We start from the raw sequence: 23,220 nt of genomic DNA on the forward strand, positions 1-23,220 counted from the left end.
TGGCTGTGAGTGGGGTCATAAAATGGGCCATGTACTGAGGTAGGGAGTCATTCGAAGAAGATGCCAGCCCGTTGGGGTCGGAGCAGCGAGCCCGGGGCTCTCTATCTCTCTCTCTCTCTCTGCTTCTCTTCTCTTTGCCTCTCTCTCATTAGTGCTGTGGCTGTGGGTCTTGCCCATGCCTTCAGAGCTGCTTCCACTGCTCGCCCTGGAGACCTGCCTGTATTGGAGGCTGCCTCCATCCTTGTATCCTTTAAGATCTTGCCTGGCCTCCCCATTGTGAGTGAATGAGACCGTGTGCTCGTGGCGCCTTAGTATTATATTACTGTGATTAGGTGTGCATTTTTTTCCAGGCTAATAGGGTGGCCTTGAGAGGTACGCACACTCACCTCTAAGCTATCTAGCCTGAGTTTGAATTCTCACCCAGCTACAAACTCTCACATTGGTGTTCCTATCAGTGGGATACCAAACGTAAACAATCTCAGTTCAATTTGAAGCTAATCTCATTTCCTCCACAAAGCTTGGAACAAGTGTATGTCTACCCTCAGGAGAGCCAGGAAACAATATCTCTCTACTCTAAAGACTGAACTCCCAAACCAGTCTCCCTCTTCCAAATCCTGGTGGCGTCTGGTCAAATCTGTTTCTGGTGTCTGTTCCCGTTCCATCCCCGCCCTTACCTCAAATAGCTACACAGCTGACACCGCAAATGAAAAAGCTGAATGGTTCAACTCTGGGTTTGCTTTGAAATCTTGTGTCCAACACCCATCGCTTTCTGTACCCACCATACCCAGTCACATCCAACTGCTCCTGGACTATGTGTCCTTCTCTCCCGACAATGTGGATAACTTGCTGTCAAACTTAGACTCTGATTCTGTAACCGGACCGGACGACATCAACTCACATGTCCTAAATTCCTGCTCTGCTGCTCTATCACACCGTCTCTCTGCCATTTTCACCCTCTCATTTGCTCAAAGTAATCTACCATCTGTTTGTAAATCAGGAAACATGACAGCTTTACACAAAAAAGGTGCAAAAAAAAAAAATTGCAACTATAGACCAATCAGCCTGCTCCCGATCATCAGCAAGGTCATGGAATCCATCATCACTTCTGACATTAAATCCTTCCTCTTCTCCAATAGCTTGATCTCAGATCATCAATTTGGATTTGGAGCAGGCCACTCAAGCCTGGACATGCTGCTTCTGCTTTCCCAACAATGGATGGAGGTTCTCAATGCCAGACATGAGATCAGAGCTATCTCACAAGACGTCTCATACTGTCATACTGTTGACACATAGATTTCGATATGGTCTGGCACCCCGCCCTGCTCACCAAACTCTCTTCTTATGGTATCCATCAAAATCTCCACTCATGGCTCATGGACTCCCTCTCTCATCATCAATATGTGGCTCGAAATAGAATTCTCTCATCTCCTCTTCCTGTCTAGGCTGGAGTTCCTCAAGGCAGTGTTCTGGGCCCTGTGCTTTTTAAAATTTTCATCAATAATCTCTCCCACTCTCTGGAAACTCCGCTTGATCTTTTCGCTTTTGTTTTCCACCCTTTGATGTACCATCTCTCATCCCTCAGATGGACAGCATCTTCATTCTTTGCAGGCCTGGATAAAATCACAAGATGGTCAAACACTTGGAACATTCCCTTAAATGCTGACAAATGTCACGATGCCTCTCCGAAAAGACCGACTGGATAGCCCCCAACTACCTCCCGATATACTTTCACATCAATCCACTTGAAGAAGTTCTGTCACTCAAGATTTTGGGTCTCACTATCTGCCATGATCTTCCTGGGAAAACCACATTTCCAAGCTGGCCTCCAAAGTCAGTCGCCGGCTGGGCATCCTCCATCGTGCGAAGTCCTTCCTTGGCACTTCTGAGCTCCTAACAACATACAAAGCTTTAATCTGCAGCTTGATGGAGTTGATGGACTCCCTTATGGGATGGTGCTCCTGCTTCACACCAAACTCAGCTTCACGCTGTAACAACCAAGGTTTTTAGAATCATTGGTATCTCTCACGATGAAGCGGCTTCTTAGGGCGTTTCACTCTCTCACCGCAGGCAGATTGGTGGTCTTTCTGTCTTCCATGGACTCCTTCCTGGCCTAACTCCCCCAGCTCTGTCTGTGCACTGTCCCCCAAATATTCCTTCAGGACACACAAGATTTGCCAGCAACCCTCTTCTGGTGAAATTGCTAAAATCAAGGCTCTCTGCTCACCTTCATTCTTTCATTCCTCTTTTCTCCAGTCTCTAGAACAAAATCCCACACTCTTCAATCCCACTCCTCCCTCTAGGTCTTTAAAACAGCTGTTCATCACCATCTCTTATCTTCCCCAATCCAAAAGCAGATCTTTTCTACCCTCGTTAATACACCCCAAATCCGCCTCCTTCAAATTCCCTGTTTTTGTTCCTGAAAGCCCCCTGTAGTGTCCATCTTGCTTATCCCATGTACCCTGCCCCAACCTTCTCTCTTCCACAGATCTCCTGATGTCCATGTTCTCCACTGTTGTTGTGCTTCCCTCTCCCACTCTTGCCTCCACCTCACTTTGTTATATGTTCTGTGTGTTAGCATATATTCGAGCCTCGACTTAGTATACAAAAAAACAACAAAAACTGTTCAGCCTTACGAAGGTATTCTAGTTTTTATTGGTGTAATGAAATGGTTGTTTTATATTATCAGAGATTTTCGTTATTCATATCAAGCAAACCTGCTGACAATTCCATCTTCTTGTCTTTACTTCCAAGAAGAATGACCAAGGATCCATGGAAGAGGCGCAGAAAGGCTGCTGGCTCTTTCCCTTGAGGCACAAGCATCTGGTTGGAAGAATGGGTCAACAGAATCATCAACACAATGGAATGACTTCAGAAAACAGGGAAAATATCGGTATTCACTATCTTGTTTTGGTATTGTCACATTATTCTTCATCACAAAAAAAACTTTACCGAATTGAACAATTGCTTGGAATTTTTTAACGGCATTACGTTTTTATGAAGGTAATTAAGGATCATGGAGGAGTTTAAATATAAATCATAAACAGGCCAAAGACGTGAGGACACAACATACTGCAATTTAACATGAACTACAAGGACATTACTCGATGAAGGACAAACCACAAAGGTAAAGTAGAGTCTCCTGAAGAGGAATGGCCTTTGAGACATTGTTTTTTAAAATAATGTAGTAATGGGTTAAACCAGACTCGGTGGTGTAATGATTAGAGTGTCCGCTCTGAGTCCGGGAAGTCGGCGATTCGAACCTTGGCCGAGTCATACCAAGATATTGTAAAAATAGTACGTGCTGCTGCCTTGCTGGACTTTGAGCATTAAAGGGATATAAATTGGACAAACAACCATAGGTTGGCAATAATAGCCCAGCCTTGGTAGCCCAGCTTCCTTTTTTCATGTAAGGTTTCCAGGTTCCTTGTAAGGGAACATTATATTCTAATGTCAAAGAAAGACTACAGTTGTTAGCGACTAATCAAGCTTTCAAAACATTAATAACTAGAATGGCACTCGGTGGAGCACATACCCCCGCCAGGCTGAACAGTTTACGTTTTGTATCCCACTGGTAGGTTGGATCTGGATCTGGACCTGAATCAAAATCGAATCGGCTTCTTCTCGTCACCAACCCAACTCGTCCACCAGGTTTTGTCACAAGTTGTCCACAACGTATTGAGATATCATGCTATATATCGTTTTGCCCGATCACCCAATGGTGAAGAATCACTTTTAAAATTTAAAATTCTCGTATTCGGATTTCACCAAAATCAAATCGATTCGGCCTTGTCACACCGAACCTGTCCACCTAGTTTCGTCCAAATACATCCATAACCTTTTGAGATATCGTGTTCTACTGTATATCGGTTTTAGCCTCATTTATCAATGGTGAAGTATCACTCAAAAATTCTCTCATCAGGATCCGGATTCGAATCTTCACCAAAATTGAAAAAACTCCTCCTTGTCAAATACCAAACCTATCCACCAAGTTTTGTCTGAATTCGTCCACAACTTTTTGAGAAATCCAGTTCACAAACGGACAAATAGACACAATCAGATGGGATCTCGCGAGATCTTGGAGACGGCGGCAGGGATTTTCGAAGCTCCACACGGTCTCCACGTTTTTCGAAGTTAAGTCTGTTCACAATTGTATTTTGTCGAAACTGTATTTATCTTTCGGTGTGTGAAGTTATTGTGTGCAACTTTGGTTGTTTCTCGGTGTTTATCTTTCATAAATTGATCGTCTGTTTGCCGTGTCGCGAGCAAGGCCTTGTACAGTGTGCACTGTACAACCTTGAGGCTTTGTTTTTCTCTCAGTGGTCCGTCGTTTGTGATCCAATAACTTTCGTTCTCTGTATTCCCAGTCTTTTCACCCATAGCCTACTTCCTTGTGTAAATCTCAACTCAAAAAAAAAAAAAAAAAAAAAAAAAAAAAAAAAAACATTTCCTTCTCTGTTCTCATTCGTTTATTCATTCTTATTCGTTCGTTCGTTCTTCGACCACGTGTTTCTCCCCCATTTCCCCAGATAGTTTTCACTCATTAACCTTCAATGTTTACACTTTCCCCTCAAGTTATGTATTCCGTCATATTTTATAACACCTTTTTCTTCTTCTTCTTTAAAAGGCTGCTTTCGACTTGCTCACCAAATCAATTCATCCCAAAAAAAATATCCATCTCCTATAGTGCCTTTGTTCTACATTCCCTAAACTCTCCTGCACTCCATCCTCCATCCAGCGTCCTTAAACGTATTTTTAACTCGAAGGTCACAAGAAACTCATTTTGCAATAAATGTTCGTTTCCCATAAATCGTACACTTTCAAAAATCCAATCTCACCCCTCCCCTCCAAATCTTCCCCATAACCCCTCCCCTCCAAATCTTCCCCATCACCCCTCCCCTCCAAATCTTCCCCATCACCCATCCCTTTCAAATCTCCCCCCTTGCCCCCTCCCTCCTAAACTACTCCCTCACCCCTCCCCGCCAAGACGCCCCCTCGCCCCTCCCCTCCTAGACTCCTGCCTCACCCCTCCCCTCCAAATCTCCCCCATATCCCATCCCTTTCAAATCCCTCCCCTTGTCCCTTCCCTCCCAAACTCCCCCCTCACCCCTCCCCTTCAAATCTCCCCACCCTCATTGCTTCTCAATTTCCCCCCGCTCACTCCCCCTCCTCAAAGCGTCCTCCCCGCTTCTTCTCCCTTCAAACTCTCACCTCCATCTCCCCCAACCTTCTGCCTCGCTCTTCCCCCTCCTCAAATAACACCTCATTGTGGCTCACCCAATCACCATCAAACCTTTTGTCCGCCCCATCCTTCCCTTTCTCCGAGCTATTCTGAAATCTCTGACACACCTTCAACAGCTCTCCCTACCTCTTCCACCTCTTCCACATCTTACCCTACCCCTCCTCCCCCCTGTTCTGTATCTGATGCTCCCCCTTCCTCTTCATTAACGGTATGGACCTCAAACATCCGGGGCCTTCGTTCAAACTTAACTGATCTCTCCATACAGGTTGCTTCTGTCAAACCAGACGTGATCTGCTTAACAGAAACTTTCCTCCTTTATGATGTCTCTGATTCCATAGTATCTCTCCCGGGCTACTCCCTCCTCCGGTATGATAGACCTGAGCCTCGTCCTGGAGGCGGGGTTGCTATCTTTATCAAAAACTCTCTTCCTCACTCGCCCTGCACTGCACTCTCTCCACCTCACCCCCAGGAATACCTCTGGCTACGGCTTCCCCTTCGCTCCCACCTCTTGTTCATATGTGTGTTGTACCGTCCACCAAACAGTGATGACTCCATCTACATCTCGCTGTCTGATGATATGGACCAACTTCTATCTACTCATCCCAACTCTCTCTTCCTCATATGTGGTGATTTCAACTGTCATCATGCCAGTTGGCTGGGTGTGGGTACCTCTCTCACCAGCCATGGCTCCTCAGCAAAGGACTTCTGCGACTCACTGGGACTGACACAATCTGTCAATTTCCCGACCCGGATCTCAGTCAACGGAACATCTTCTCTTCTGGACTTGGTTATGTCTAACTTCCCTGAAAATGTCTGCTGCTCTTCTTCTGCTCCGATCGGATCATCTGATCATGTCCTTGTTAAAGTGGACATCTCTCTGACCATCCTCAGGGAGCCTGCTCAGCGTCGACGAGTCTGGCATTTCACTCAGGCCAACTGGCACGGTCTTCAAGCAGCCATCAATCATCTGGACTGGTCTCCCATCTCTACCACCTCTGACATCAACTCATCCTGGGAATTCTTCCAAAGTAAATTGCTCTCTCTCATGCACAGATTTATCCCATCTCGTCTTCAGTTGTCATACCCTTCCTCCCGTCCATGGTACACGGAATCTTGTGGTGAGGCTGTTGCCCAGAAACAACTTGCCTTCGTCTCCTGGAAAGCAAATCCAACGGAAGGAAATCTCATTTCCTTTCACAAAGCCCGAAACAAGTGTGTGTCCACCCTCAGGAGAGCCAGGAAACAATATCTCTCCGTTCTCAAGACCGAACTCTCTTATCTGTCTCCCTCTTCCAAATCCTGGTGGCGTCTGGTCAAATCCGTTTCTGGTGTTTGTTCCCCCTCCATCCCCTCCCTTACCTCAAACGGCTACACAGCTGACTCCGCACGTGAAAAAGCTGAATGCCTCAACTCTGTGTTTGCCTCTAAATCTTGTGTCCCAAACCCATCCCTCTCTGTACCCACCATACCCAGTCGTACCCTGCTGCTCCTGGACTCCGTGTCCTTTCCTCCTGACAAGGTGGAAAAGTTTCTGTCAACCCTCGACTCTGATTCTGCAACTGGACCCGACGGCATCAGCCCACGGGTCCTAAAATCCTGCTCTGCTGCTCTATCTCACCCTCTCTCTGTTCTCTTCACCCTCTCTTTTGCTCAAGGTCAACTGCCATCTGCTTGGAAATCAGCCAACATCACCGCTTTGCACAAAAAAGGTGCAAAAACAGATCCTAGCAACTACAGACCAATCAGCCTTCTCCCAATTATCAGCAAAGTCATGGAATCCATCATTGCTTCTGATATGAAATCTTTCCTCTTCTCCAATGGCTTGATCTCTGATCATCAATTTGGTTTCAGACCAGGTCACTCTACTCTGGACATGCTGCTTCTGCTGTCTCAACAATGGATGGAGGTCCTCAATGCCAAACAGGAAATTAGAGCTGTCTCCCTCGACATATCACGTGCCTTCGACACGGTCTGGCACCCCGCTCTGCTCACCAAACTCTCCTCCTTTGGTATCCATGGAAATCTCCACGCATGGCTGGCGGACTTCCTCTCTAGTCGTCGTCAACGTGTGGCCCTGAATGGGTTTCTCTCATCTCCTCTTCCTGTTCAGGCTGGAGTTCCCCAAGGCAGTGTTCTGGGCCCCGTGCTTTTTCTGGTCTTCATCAATGATCTCTCTGACTCTCTCGAAAATCCTCTCTATCTCTTTGCTGATGACTCCACTCTCTGCCGCTCCATTCCTCTTCCCTCAGATCGGCAGTCTGCTGCCTCCTCACTCTCTGAAGACCTGGACAAAATCACAGACTGGTCAAACAAGTGGAACATGTCTTTCAATCCTGACAAATCTCACACTCTTACTATGTCTCTCCGAAAAGATCGACTGGACAACCCTCCCATCTACTTTCTCAACAATCCTCTCCAAGAAGTTCTGTCGCTCAAGATTTTGGGTCTCACTATCTGCCATGATCTTTCTTGGGAAAACCACATTTCCAAGCTGGCCTCCAAAGCCAGTCGCCGACTGGGCATCCTGCGTCGTGCGAAGTCCTTCCTCGGCACACCTGAGCTCCTCACCACATACAAGGCTTTCATCCGCAGCTCAATGGAATACTGTTCTCCCCTATGGGCCGGTGCTCCTGCCTCACACCTAGCTCGGCTTCACGCTGTTGAAACCAAAGCTTTCAGAATTATTGGAATCTCCCGCGATGAAGCTATCTCTGAGGGCCTTTCACTCACTCACCGCAGGCAGGTAGGTGGTCTTTCTGTCTTCTACCGACTCCTCTCCGGCCTTGCACCCCCAGCTCTCTCTGTGCTCTGTCCCCCAAATATTCCTACAGGTCGCACAAGATCTGCCAGCAACCCTCTGATGGTTAAACTGCCGAAATCTCGGCTCTCCGCTCACCTTCACTCTTTCATTCCTCTTTTCTCCCGCCTCTGGAACAAACTCCCTCACTCCCTTCAATCCCACTCCTCCCTCCAGGTCTTTAAAACAGCTGTTCACCACCATCTCTTATCTTCCCCCATCCAAAACCTTGATCTTTTCTACCCCCGCTAATTCACCCCAGATCCACCTTGTTTGAAATTCCAACTTCTTTCCTGGAAGTCCTGGCAGTGTCCATATGTTTTATACCTCTCCCACTGCCCCCTTCCCACGCCCCCCCCCCCCCCCCAAAGCCCTCGCCCTCTCTCAGATCTCTCGATGTCTCCATGTCTCTCGGTCCCTGCTCTCAAATGTTGTGTTTGTGTCCTTCCCCCTCTCTCCCCATCTTGTCTACCGCTCCCTATGTTATATGTTTTATGTGTCGGTTTGTCTTTCTGTGTGTTCATGTGATTAATGTTCGCTCTTTCACGAGCCTCGATATTGTATACAAAAAAAAAAAAAAAAAAAAAAAAAAAAAACAGACTTCCATCCACCTTCGGAGGCATAGGTAACAACACTTGAATGAAAGAACCGTCAAACACCTTCAAAATTGACATTTTTGAAACTTGTAAAACTAAACATCGATTTTAAAAAATCTGTTTTTGTTTTTAAAATAAGCATTACTGTGATTGTTGCTAAGGATACCATCCTATTCCTTCAGACGGATTCAAGGAATATGGCCATAAGTGTTCAAATAATAATAGATATAGTGTTCAAATAATAGTGTTCAAAACCACTAGATATAGGATACCGGTATAACTATTTTAAGTATAAAGCTTATAACCTTCATATACCAGTTTAGCCTATTATGTATACATGTATAATTTTTAACCTAGAACCATATACAGTATATACATGTGTGTGTGTGTGTGTGTGTGTGTGTGTGTGTGTGTGTGTGTGTGTGTGTGTGTGTGTGTGTGTGTGTGTGTGTGTGTGTGTGTGTGTGTGTGTATATACATATATATATATATATTCAAATTCACTGATAAATGTGCCTTCATTGGTGCCAATATCACTGGAAGATCCCCATGGTAATAAGTGACTTTTGAAATGACGTAATCCCATAGCTGTCATTCCCAAAGCTGCTTGAAGGAGTGAGAATATTTCGTAACCACAGGCCTCGACAGGCCCAGGGCGAAGCCCTGGTGGGGAGCAGAGCAACACTGCCCAGAACAAATCTAGTAAAATATAACCCAAATGGAAAGCTCCAGTGGCTATCAATCTTATTATAGTAGCAAAGGAGATGAAAGAAAAAAATATTCACAAATAGACTGAACTACTCAAGTCTCAAACTGATAGTGGTCACTCAGTATTCCAAAGTTCTATTCAGATATGGATTTCAAGACATATTTTGACAGTGAAATAAAGTATTTCAGTCTAGAATCAAAAACAAAATCTGCAAAACATTAAGAATCCACATTTACAATGGTCATGTTTAACAAGAATCCACATTTACAATGGTCATGTTTAACAAGATTCGGGTTTTCAGTCATCATCATTCTGAATAATATCACTGAAAGATAGTCAGTCACTTCTTTTGGAGTTTGTTGTATTTTCTATGTGGCACCCTTTGCTTTGGTCAACAGTTCCTTGGAGGGTTCCCACTTGTACCAAGGACTCTGACTCTGGGTTAGCAATTTTTTATGGTCAGAAATGATGTTAGGGTACCATCCAAGGACAGACAATTTCTGAAGTCAGTTTTGTTTTTACCGACCATGTTGAGCACTCTTTCTTCCTCAGCATTAGAATGTGGGATCACAAGACCAGTTTTGCCACCTGCACAAGTTCTGCAAATCTTGGAATGCCACCAGCAAGCTTACAGGTTACAAGATGTCCCCAAATCTTGGTTTGCTACCAGCAATAATTGACCGGGGCAGCTCTAGCAGGGCAGAAATTTGATTAACTGACTTGTTGGAAAGGTGGCATCCTATGACAGTGCCATGTTGAAAGTCACTGAGCTCTTCAGTATGGCTCATTCTACTGCCAATGTTTGTCTATGGGGATTGCATGGCTGTGTGCTTGATTATATATACCTGTCAGCAATGGGTGTGGCTGAACAGCCGAATCCACTAATTAGAAGGGGTGTCCGCATACTTTTGGCCATGTAGTGTATGTCCCCCTATTCTTCAAGGTTGGCGAGTTTTTATCTTGTAGCTTGACCGATGAATATGTTGTCATCATTCCCGTCTGGTGTGATTGGCCTATAAAGGTTTTTTTTTTTTTTTTTTTTTTTTTTTTCCCGTCTGGTGTGAAGTCCACATTTGTCACAACTGGCAACCCATTTCTTATTGTCTCAACAGTAACAAACTTTCCATATAGCTTCCTCATGAATGACTCCTCGAAAAAGATACATGGGTCTTCTCTTTTTAAAAAAACATCTTTTAAATATTTTTTATTATTTAAAATGTGAGATTTCAGTAGTTGGGTGTGAGAGCATGACCTGAGTTGAAAAAGCATGTCTCATACCAAATGCATGAGAGTTGACAGGTAAGTAATCCATCACAGCATGTTCAGCACCCATGTGCAGAAACCCCTACCACCGGGGTTCATCGGAGCAGCCAAATGTATTCTATGCGTGCCAGATAAGGATTGTTACCTAAAATGGCTCACAACGCTTCTAAAGAAAGCCGAAAATACTTGGAAACGTACCAGTGAGAAATGGGTATGCCTCCGCACAATGAAAGAGTTGGACTTTCTGTCCATGCCAAAAAAATCTGATTGCTTGCAGCTCCCCATATCGCAAACTCCCGAGGATGTGGACCTGTGCAAGGCCCGAAGGTTCATAGACAGGCATGTTGGATCCAAACCTTTGACCATCGCTGCCAGTAAGAGGACTTTCAACCTTGTGGGATTACCTCATGTGAAGGCTCGGTGATTTGCAGGCTCGGTGATTGCAGGCTCGGTGATTTATTTAATGGATGTCTACTATTTGAAAGAAGACGCCGTCATTCCCAACATTCAGGCAAGCTTCAGAGGGGAACATTGTATCTGGTTTGGTTTCTTCTTAACACTGATGGGAGCATCATATCTGGAGCTTGTCAATAGACAGGGTAAGTTAAAAATGATGGTATTTACTATTAATCATGTTTGGGAGGAGGGTCTGGGAGTGGGAGCTGAGAGGTGTGTTGTAAATATATATTTTCTGTTTGATTTTGCGGCCACAAGAGACATTGTACTACATTTTTGCATCTATTGGTAAAAGGAGAAGTCGATTGGTCAATTGGTCCGCATCCGTGTGTGTGTGTGTGTGTGTGTGTGTGTGTGTGTGTGTGTGTGTGTGTGTGTGTGTGTGTGTGTGTGTGTGTGTGTGTGTGTGTGTGTGTGTGTGTGTATACGTGTGTGTTATATTCATAGTTGCCGCTCGATAATTGTGTCAATAGCAAAAGGTTGACAAACTTGACAAAAACTTGACACCTCTCATCCACGGATATTTCTCCGGTTCCTATATTTCTGTGAGTCTAATTTGCATTCAGGAACACAACTGTTATGGTTAACCATTTTGAAATTGCCATTCTTTCTTCGAAATGCTGAAGATTATGTTTAAAAGAGGATTTGCATGACACATTTTGCGCTAGCAACAACAGATTAAAGACACCCGGTTCAATATAAACACACACACCGCATGCGCAAAAGGCCTTGTTAGGATTCATACGTCATTTTGAAAGTCGTGTATTAAATAGTCCCAAGCTTCAACACCAAAAATATATTTTTCATGACGAGATCTCCAATGCTATGAAATGATGAACAACTGAGTCATACTTCAAATCTGATGCACAATGCTGCTTTATAGTCTAATAAGTGTTCCTTGTCACACCATTACCTCCTCACCTTGGACCTGCAGCCACTCTTGTGAAGGACACTCTCTGCCATTGACTCATTTCCTCCTTGCAGAGCCTTCTTACCTTGCCACAAAAACGAGGTGCAGTACTCGCTTCTACTCCCTTCCTCTGTTTCCTTTCCACCTGAAAAATGCACAGTACGAGTAAAGCGTCTAACCTGCATCCCACAAGGCTTTGGTCATCGTGATGCTTTTTTGGGTTTACGAAATTTCACTTCGAAATCACAAGACATGCAATAATTCAAAAATGCAGGAGGGCTTAAACATCATATATAAGCCTAAAACACTTTATTGCCAGCACTTATCGGATGCTAAATCACAACACTTTAATTCAATTACAAAAAACTGGAGAGACGTTAACATGTTTGGTGGTTTCCCAGCTATATTGATGAGTAATTACACTTGGCTGGACCAAAGTACATTCCAGTGATAGTTACCAGAATTCCTGAGCTTGAATCTCCATATAACAAGGTATGAATCTCCATCATAAAACTGGGCCAGTGTGGGTTGTTCCAATAATCTGCAGCTGGCGCAGGTGATGTGCCAGATTTCTGTGGATGTGGTAATCGGTTGTTTGCCAGTCAAATGGTCCATGGCCTGATGGGAGAGGTCACGATCCACCAGCTTGGATGTTCCAGACAGCATTTGCTGTGAGACGTATGCCTCCTTCATTTTCCAGGATGGTGGGAAAATGGATGCAGATTATTAGAGATACAGTATTTACATACAGGTTAGAAAAGTGTCCGTGTGGGTGTGATTGTATGAGCATATGTGTCTATCTGCACACTTGTGTACACCTCCCCACTCTCCTTCTTCGTAGTGTACTAAATGCCAGGTGAAGAGCACAGATGAAGGTTGCTCTGCCGTCAAAATGGTGCGACTGCGCAGTTGGTAGCTCCTTCATTTTAAATCCGGATCTTACAAAATAAAAGTTTTTTGGGGATGTTTATGTATTATGTGTGAAACTATTTTAATTTTGGAATGCTGTGGAGGTTAAAATAATTATCCAGATCTCTGTCCATGACTTTTATCAGTTTAAGCAAATTGTATTTCATAAAATTGATTCTAATTTGGGATTACAATTCAAGAATGTATCAAAGTCCCGAGGTGATCAATATTACTGATTAGTAAAACATGTCACCATAATATTGATAACCCATGGTGAGGAGGGTGGATACAGTCATTTAGAACAAGTAAAGATCCTAAAGAGCCAAAATGTCCAATTTTATCCACATCCGATAAGGAGGAAGAAATGGGGTCAGGGTATGGACACAAAGGTGTATTCGAGTTAAATATAACATGGAAGGTTTCATATATACACTCCATGTAGGACAACCAATACCAGTGAAACTTCCCATGTGAAGGATTGTTGTTCTATGTAGTTCATGCCCCGTTCTGGAACAACACAAACTACCGTTTTTGTCGAATTGGATTCCCCCAGAAGTTGAACTATTTGGCCTGTAGATTGTCCCAGTTTGAGCAGATAGATTATGATGATGGAGCTCCAGGTTCAAATCCCATATCCTCTGTCAATTTTCCTCTTGTTTACTGATGTCCTCATTACCTCTGCCACCAGAGATGGATGGAGGTTATGTTTTCACCCCTGTTTGTTTGTGAAAAAGATATCTCAAAAAGTTGTGGACAGATTCAGACGAAATTTGGCAGAGAGGTATGTATGTGACAGAGAGGTATGTATGTGACAGAGAGGTATGTAGAGTTTATGTGACAAGGACGAAAGGATTAGATTTTGTTGAAGATCTGGATCCAGCTACTACAGACTTGGCATTTAATATGGAATTTTTTTTTTTTCTTAACTTGAGTTTACTTTCTTAACTCAGTATATCAATCTGGTGAGTTTCTTTTACACTTTGGTGATTTATTTGTTAAAAGAACAATGTCACTGATTGTCTGTCGCAGCAAGAAGTCAACAACAGGATTATATCACAGGTGGTGTGGTAAAATGTACGGACAGGTGCATTTGATGATTGGCTTCACAGTCGGGTATACAAGGGTTGATGCGTTCTGTATTAGTGGAAAACAACTGCTGCACATCTCCAAAAGTTATTGCCGCTTCCTCTGGAGATGGTCCGTCAACTCGACAATGCTGTTTGTCATGGAGTGGTGGCTTTACGAGATTACGGCATGAAACAGCGTGCTATTGCTCGGCAGTATGGCATCACTCAAGGTCAGGTGTCAAAGATCCTGAAACGAAATGCTCAGAGGGGTGTCCCTACTCCAATACCGAGGCCAGGACGTCCCCGCAGAACCACATGGAGGGATGATCGCCAGCTGCACCGGTTAGTCCGCAATGGCCGTACCAAGTCAGCTAATCGGCTTAGGGCTGAGTGGCAGCAACTGACAAATGTGCCTGTATCCAGAAGGCTAGTCAACCAACGACTGGTTCAAGCAGGCTATCGTGCCAGGCGTCCCCTGAGAAAGCCACCGCTGACCAGACAACACCACCAGCGCCGATTGCAGTGGGCCAGAGAGCACCGTCAATTCAGGACACTGGAATCACGTGATCTTCAGTGACGAGTCTAGATTTCTGGTCTATCGTCAAGATGGCTGCGTCCGAGTGCGCAGACAAGTGATTGAAGCCTACAACAAAGATTGTATAGTGCCAAGAGTCCAAGCTGGAGGTGGTGGGGTGACCGTTTGGGCTGCTTTTCATGCAGGGGGCAAAACTGACCTGGTTGTTCTGAATGGAAACCTGAACCAGTTCAAGTACAGGGCCATTCTGGAAGAAACATTGCTTCCATTTGCTCGTGCAGCCTTTAGAGGAAACTTTGTCTTCCAAGATGACAATGCATGGCTTCATCGTGCTCGCATGATCCAACACTTTCTTGCTGTCCGTGGTGTAGAGCATATGGAGTGGCCTGCCATGTCCCCGGCAATGAATCCGACAGAGAACTTGTGGGCAGAATTAACGCGTCAAATCGACCACTTGGACCAGCAGCCTACCTCTGAGCGTGAATTGCAGCAGGCTATTGTCACTGCATGGCGAGCGATTCCTGTCCAAACCTTGGCAAGTCTTGTGAACAGCATGCCTCAACGTGTACGTGCTCTCCTGAATGCTCATGGGGGTTACACGAAGTACTGAACTGTAATTTTACTGTCCGTAATCCCAGTCGTAATTTAACTTTTGTTTTTGTTTAAAAAAAATTTGGCTAATGTGCAAAATAAAGAGATACTTCTGGAAAACGTACAGAAGTTTAACACAGTACTGTCCATGAATTGAGTTCGATATCAGTTTACATCACTTTCAAGGATCAATTTATTTGTTTCGAAATGTCAAATGTGGTTTTTGTTTCTTTTAAAGGTCACATTAACAAAATCTAGAATAATTTCAACATAATTCCAATGAACTTTTGGTTCTAAGACATCTTGAAAAGTAAGTTCACCCCCACAAAAAAAATATTCCATATTAAATGCCAAGTCTGTATAATTTTTTAAGTTATTCTTCACCATTGGGAGATAGGGCCAACAACGATATATAGCAGGATATCTCAAAAAGTTATGGACGGATTTGGACGAAACTTGGTGGACAGGTTGGGTGTCTGACAAGACCGAATCGATTAAATTGTGGTGAAGATCTGAATATGGATTCGGATACGAGAATTATTGAATTTTTAAGTGATTCTTCACCATTGGGAGATCGGGTGAAAAGCGATATATAACGTGATATAAAAAAAAGTTATGAACAAGTTATGACTAAAGTTGGTGGACGAGTTGGTTAAGTGACAAGAACAAGCCGATTAGATTTTGGTGAAGATCTGAATATGGATTCAGATACGAGAATTATTGAATTTTTAAGTGATTCTTCACCATTGGGAGATCGGGTGAAAAGCGATATATAACATGATATTTCAAAAAGTTATGGACAATTTATAACTAAACTTGGTGGACGAGTTGGTTAAGTGACAAGAACAAGCCGATTAAATGTTGGTTCAGGTCCGAATCCAGATCCGGCCTATCAGTGGGATACAAAACATAAACTGTTCAGCCTGGCGGAGGTGTGCGCTCTACAGTGTCGTTCTAGTTCTGCATGCATGTGATACATGTACATTGTACAATCTCTCTATGAGTCTTAGATGGTGTAGAAACAAATAAACAAACAACAACAAGAAGGAAAACAGCACCAAGCAGATAAGAGTAAAGCTTATTAGCTCTAAGGTTACCTGCATACATCAAATGATTCTGACAAGTAATAATAATTATTATAGTGTTCTTTTGCTTGAATAAGTTAGCAAATTCACAAGTAACATTGAATTGATCACGTCAAAAAGCATTTCGGTGTCTCACCTCCTCTTTCTCAATGAGTTCTTTTGTTCGGACCTCCTGCTGTAGTCCTGGCCAGTCCAGAAACTTCTCTCGAAAAAGCAGCATCTCTCGGCCCTGGTCGATCTGGCTATACACAGCCCAGTCTGGTCGGCCATTCCCACGCCTGCCATCGAGATAGTGAGATGCACTGATTCATGTTGCACTCATGTTGCAGGCTGTAAAACAAGCAGAGCTTCAAAGCATTACAACACAAATCGTATGAAATATGAAGAAAATGAGAACTACTGGGAACAGAGGAAGAAGAGCAAAACTACAGAGAGAATTAAAGACGATCATTCCTAGAGCAGATGAGCATCAATATTTCCAAATTACATCCTTATGTGGGGAAACAATTGCACCATTAAGCAGCAAAAGTAACTTCAGTGTGCTGGCAGGATGTCCTATAGGTACATGTCCTATATGTCCTATAGGCCCTCTCATCTCTGAGCTGTCTATAGCCTGGGTTTGAATCCTGGCCTAGCTCCTGGTGTTTCCAAGGCTGGGTGATTCATCAATGTATGTGCCGTCCATCACATAGATATTAAAGTGTGTGTCCCATCTGCTGATTGGAGTTGGTAGATATTAAAGATCCCACGGTGTGCTTCATGAAGAGTAAGCGAGCTATCACTGGCACCCTGAGAATAAATTACAAATTCCTGCCCGAATACTCGTACGCAGGGACACTGCATCGGCGGGACAGCCATGCCTCAATAATGACGAATAAACCAGTGGGTTGAATCAGAACTGAATCCCAGTCCAACATGTATTCACCAGCGTGTTTGGTTAACCTTCAGTGTGCTTTCCAGAATTGGCTTAAAGACTTCAGTGATAGATGTCAAACCTGCTAAAAACTAATCAGGGACAAGACGGCATCCATATGAATTACTTGGAAAGTGTCATTTGATGTATAATGGGGGCATTTTAATTGTATGACGATATCAAGTGAAAAAGGTTGATTATGATCAGCTCCAGCAAATCAATTTTTGAATTTCGTGACGTTTCAATACAAAATAAAGAAAGGGAAACAGAGAAAAAGAAGAAATAGATGAAGGAGATTACAAGAAGAGAAGAAAATCAAAGTAAACAAGCGTTACGCCTTCAAGCACTTCAAGTCCCCTGTCGGTGAAGTGATGCGAGTTGACAAAGTGGAAGACGCAAGGCGGCCATCTTGGATTTTGACGTGGCGACCCAATTTTTAATAGCGTTCTTCCTTATGCCGAGATACATCCACACACCATATAAGAAGTTGGTACTTCGCTTATTTTTCAAGATATTCATCTCACAAGGTTCAGACGTACATGGCGGCGGCCATCTTGGATTTCGACGTGGCGACCCAATTTTAAACAGCCTTCTTCCTTGTGCTGAGATACACCCACACACCAGATTAGAAGTTGGTACCTCACTTATTTTTCAAGATATTTCGCTCACAAGGTTCAGACATATATATGGTGGCGGCCATCTTGGATTTTTATGTGGCGACCCAATTTTAAACAGCCTTCTTGCTTGTGCTGAGATACACCCACACACCAGATTAGAAGTTGGTACTTCACTTATTTTTCAAGATATTTCGCTCACAAGGTTCAGACATATATATGGTGGCGGCCATCTTGGATTTTGACGTGGCGACCCAATTTTCAATAGCTTTCTTCCTTATGCCGAGATACACCCACACACCAAATTAGAAGTTGGTACTTCGCTTATTTTTCAAGATATTCATCTCACAATGTTCAGACATACATGGCGGCGGCCATCTTGGATTTTGACGTGGCGACCCTATTTTCAATAGCGTTCTTCCTTGTGCCTAGATACACCCACACACCAGATTAGAAGTTGGTACTTCGCTTATTTTTCAAGATATTCAGCTCACAAGGTTCAGACATACATGGCATCAGACATACATGACGGCGGCCATCTTGGATTTTGACGTGGGTTGCACCCACACACCAAATTCGAATGCGGTCCTTCGCTTACGCACGCACGCACGGACGGACGGACGGACGGACGGACACACGGACGGAGGGGAAAACCATAGTCCCCCTTTCGCTCCGTGGTGCGACGGGGGACAATAAAGAGAACGAAAAACGAAACGAAAGAAAATAAACAAGTTAATAAGAACATACAGTGCCTTCAGAAAGTATTCACATCCCTTGACTTTTTCACATTTTGTTGTGTTACAGCCTGAATTTAAAATCGATTAAACTAGGATTTTTTGTCATTGATCTACACATAATATTCCATAATGTCAAAGTGGAATTTTTGTTTTAGAAATTTTTACAAAACAATTAAAAATGAAAAGCTGAATTTTCTTAAGTCAATAAGTATTCAACCCCTTTCTTATGACACTCCAAAGTGAGCTCAGGTGCATCAAATTTCCTTTGATCATCTTTGAGATGTCTCTACAAGTTGATTGGAGTCTAACTGTGGCCAATTCGATTGATTGGATATGATTTAGAAAGAAACACACCTTTCTATATAAGGTACCACAGTTGACAGTGCATGTCAGAGCAGAAACTCTACCATGAAGTCCAAGGAACTGTCGGTAGAACTTCGAGATAGAAATGTGAGGAGGAATAGATCTGCGGAAAGGTACAAAACAATTTATAGAGTGTTTAAAGTTCCCAAGAACACAGTGAGCTGATTTGTGTGAGCCACTCCAAATACAGGCAAGTGAGCTTTGCCAAAGCTGTAATCCCTGTGTACCCCGTCCACATCGTTAGGGAATGGAAAGAATGTCGGACTACTCAGACTCTTCCTAGAGCTGGCCGTCCGACCAAAACTGAGCAACCGGGCAAGAAGGACCTTGGTCAGGGAGGTGACCACAAGAACCCAATGAGCACTCTGACAGAACTACAGAGTTCCTTGGTTGACATGGGAGAACCTGCTGGAAGGACATCAGTCTCGGCAGCACTTCAAGTCAAATCAAAACAAATCAAAACAAATCGAGGGGTTATGGGAGAGTGGCCAGACGGAAGCCACTCCTGAGTAAGACACACGACAGCATGCCAGGAGTTTTTTAAAAGGGCACGTGAAAGACTCTGAAAACATGACGCAAAGGATTCTGTGCTCTGATGAGATGAAAATTGAACTCTTTGCCTGAATGCAAAGCGCTATGTCTGACGGAAACCGAGTACTGCTCATCACCCATCTCACACCATTCCTGCCGTGAAGCATGGTGGTGGCAGCACCATCCTATGGGGATGCTTTTCAGTGTCGGGGACTGGGAGACTTGTAAGGATAGAGGGAACAAAGAATGGAGCCAAATACAGGCAAATACTTGAGGAGAACCTGCTTCAAAGCGTAAAAGACCTTAAACTTTGGCGAAGATTTACTTTCCAATCGGACAATTACCCCAAGCATACAGCCAAAGCAACACTGGAATGGCTTCAGAACAAGAATGTGAAAGTCCTTGAGTGGCCCAGCCAAAGCCTAGACTTGAATCCCATTGAGAATCTGTGGAAAGACTTGAAGACTGCTGTTCACCGACGCTACCCATCCAACTTGACAGAGCTTGAGCAAATCCACAAGGAAGATTGGGAGAAACTCCCCAAATCCAGATGTGCATACCTGATACAAAAATACCCAAGAATACTCAAAGCTGGAATCCCTGTGTACCCCGCCTCAGCCCTCTCCCGTCCACAAATCTGCTGATGTCCCTGTCCCCTACTGTTGTACTTCACTCTCTCTCCCCCTCTTGTCTTCTGCTCCCTTTATTATATGTTCTATGTGTTAGCTCTTTGATGAGCCTCCACCTAGTATACAAAAAATAAAAATAAAAACTACTATTACGAAGTATTGACTCAGGGGGTTGAATACTTATGTAAATTAGATATTTCTGTGCTTCATTTTTACTTATTTTGTAAAAATTTCGAAAGCGTTTTTCCAGTTTGACATTATATGGTACTATGTGTCGATCAGTGCCAAAAAAAAATCTCAATTTGATCCATTTTAAATTCAGGCTGTAACACAACAAAATGTGAAAAAGTCAAGGGGTGTGAATACTTTCTGGAGGCACTGTAAGTATTGAGCCTCCTCGAGTCAATACTTCATAGAAGGGCCTTTGGCAGTGATTACAGCTTCTAGTCATCTTGTGTATGTATGTATCAGATTTGCACATCTGGATTTGGGGAGTTTCTCCCATTCATCCGAGCAGATTTGTTTATGCTTTGTCAAGTTGGGTGGGTAGCATCGGTGAACAGCAATCTTCAAGTTTTTCCACAGATTCTCAATGGGATTCAAGTCTGGGCTTTGGCTGGGCCACTCAAAGACTTCACATTACTTGTTCTCAAGCCATTACAGTGTTGCATTGGCTGTATGCTTGGGGTCATAGTCCTGTTGGAATGTAAATTTTCGCTACAGTCTGAGGTCTTTTGCACTCTGAAGCAGGTTCTCCTCAACGATTTGCCTGTATTTTGCTCCATTAATTGTTCCTATTATCCCTGCATGTCTCCCATTGTCTGCCACTGAAAAGAATCCCCATAGCATGATGCTCATGCCACCACCATGCTTCAGTTGCTTCACTGTAGGGATGGTGTTAAATCAGTGATGAGCTGTGTTCGGTTTCCGCCAGACGTAGGACTTTGCATTCAGGCCAAAGAGTCAAATTTTCGTCTCAACAGACCACGGAATCTTTTGCCTCATGCTCTCAGAGTCTTTCACAGGCCTTGTTGAAAACTCCCAGTGTGCTGTCATGTGCCTTTTTCTCAGGAGTGGCTTCCGTCTGTCCACCTTCCCATAAAGCCTAGATTTGTGAAGTGCTGCAGAGACTGATGTCCTTCTGGCAGGTTCTCCCATCCCAGTCAAGGAACTCTGTAGTTCCATCAGAGTGGTCATTGGGTTCTTGGTCGCCTCCCTGTACAAAGTCTTTCTTCCCTGGTGGTCAGTTTGGTCGGACTGCCAACTCTAGCAAGAGTCTGGGTAGTTCCATATTCTTTCCATTTCCTAATGATGGAACCCAACATGCTCTTAGGAACTCTCAACACTTAAAAAATTATCTTATACCCTTCCCAAGATCTGTGCCTCCTCATAATTATATCTCAGTGTTCTACGGACAGTTCCTTGGACGTCATGGTGGAGTTTCTGCTCTGACATGCACTGTCAACTGGGGAACTAAACCGTATATAGAAAGGTTTGTTTATTTCTAAATCATGTCCCATCAATTGAATTTCTACATCAATGTGGAGTGTCATAACAAAGGGGATGAACACTTATTGACTTAAGACATTTTAGGTTTTCATTTTTAACTAATCTGTAAAAAAAAAAATATATATATTTGTTCCATTTTGAGATTGTGGGGTATTATATGTATATCAGTGACAAAAATCTCAATTTAATCCACTTTCAATTCAGGCTGTAACACAACAAAATGTGAAAAAGTCAAGGGATGTGAATACTTTCTGAAGGCAGTGTATGTAAATTAATCCAAAAGTCACAATAAACAGAGGTGACTATTGCGCAAGACAGACCGTGCGGCGCATGGACCGAGAGGGTTGATGCGGCACGTTGAGTAATCATAGGGTCCGATCCAGAGTTGCTGTGCAAGTAGACCCGCCAAGCGTCGTGACTTCGGTCCAACATCTTCTCCAATCCAAGTGTATATTTCAGTACCAAAGTCAAATACCAGCACCTGGTAGAGAAAAGCTTTATGATCAAGCAAAGACACTAATATTCATTTGAATGAAGCACAGAGGCATGAGATCCAAACATTCCGCAGGGATGATTGCAAAGATTAAGGTAACAAACAGAATGAGATTAATGTGCCATAAATGTCTCCAGAATTTTATACTTCTTTAAATTAAGAAAATGTATTACATCATATTGTGAACAGAAATATATACAGTACTGTATAATGAAACAGACAGGAAAATGTTGGTTGGCCTGTAACAACCACGTCACATTCAAGTCATTTAATTTCCTAAAATTGTATCTGGCCTTCTTATATAAAATATGATAGAAACCCAAAAACCCCTTTAAATCGTTCGTTTTGTACATATTCAGTGTCAACCCCTTCCCTGTCTGTTTCTTACTCCACTTGTACTCAACCGTATCCCACCAACCAACCCTATCTCTTACCAGCATCCCACTCCATTTCCACTTGCTCTACAGCCTCCTACCCCCATTCCATCACTCCCTTCTCCCTACCCCTCCCCTTCAAATCTCCCCTCACCCCTCCCCTTCAAACCCCCTCCTCACGCCTCCCATTCAAATCTCCCGCCTCACCCCTCCTCAAAGTTGCCTCTTAACTCAAACACAAAGCTGCCTCCGACCCCCTCCTCTCTCTTCCAACTCATTCCTCCATCTCATCCAATCTTCTACTTTCCTCTGCCCCCTCATAATACTCCTCACTGTGCCCCATCCCAATACCAACTAGCCTTTTGTCCTCCTTATCCTGCCCTCTCTCCTCTCTCTTCTTCAATCTCTGACACACTGTCAACAGCTCTCCACACTTCCCCCTCTCCTACCTCATCTAACCGTTCCCCTCCAATCCCTTCTCTTGTATCTGATGCGCCCATTCCCCTTCCTTAATGGCATGGACCTCAAACATCTGGGGCCTTCGCTCAAACCTGATTGATCTCTCCATACAGGTTACTTCTGACAAACAGACTTAATTTGCTTAACAGAAACTTTCATCCTTCCAAGACATCGCTGAATCCTTAGTATCAATCCCTGTTTACTCCCTACTTTGGTATGATAGATCTGAGCCTCGTCCTGGTGGCAGAGTTGCACTGTACATAAAAAACTCTATTTCCCACTCTCTGTGTACTGCTCTTACACCTCCCAAACCCAATGAGTATCTCTGGCTATGGTTTCTCCTTCGCCCCCACCTTTGGTTTATATGTGTGTTGTACCATCCAGCAAACAGTGATGACTCCATTTACATCAGGATGCCAGCTGGCTGGGTGTGGGTATCTC

General features: G+C 43.7%; 1 protein-coding gene across 13 annotated transcripts in view; it reads right to left on the minus strand.

Annotated features, from left to right (window-relative positions):
- LOC137429976 (supervillin) overlaps positions 1–23,220 on the minus strand; it is a 205,371-nt gene that overhangs the window by 11,801 nt on the left and 170,350 nt on the right. For all 13 annotated transcript variants that reach the window (XM_078780015.1, XM_078780012.1, XM_078780018.1 and 10 more), the window contains 5 exons: positions 21,774–21,934; positions 16,294–16,435; positions 12,429–12,657; positions 11,982–12,115; positions 2,715–2,820 (listed from right to left, as the gene is read on the minus strand). In XM_078780015.1, coding sequence (XP_078636141.1) covers positions 2,715–2,820; positions 11,982–12,115; positions 12,429–12,657; positions 16,294–16,435; positions 21,774–21,934 — 772 coding nt within the window. The remainder of the gene's footprint in view (positions 1–2,714; positions 2,821–11,981; positions 12,116–12,428; positions 12,658–16,293; positions 16,436–21,773; positions 21,935–23,220) is intronic.

The sequence above is a fragment of the Myxine glutinosa genome, chromosome 6 (assembly GCF_964187855.1).
Source record: "Myxine glutinosa chromosome 6, kmMyxGlut1.1, whole genome shotgun sequence".
NCBI classification, from domain to species: Eukaryota; Metazoa; Chordata; class Myxini; order Myxiniformes; family Myxinidae; genus Myxine; species Myxine glutinosa.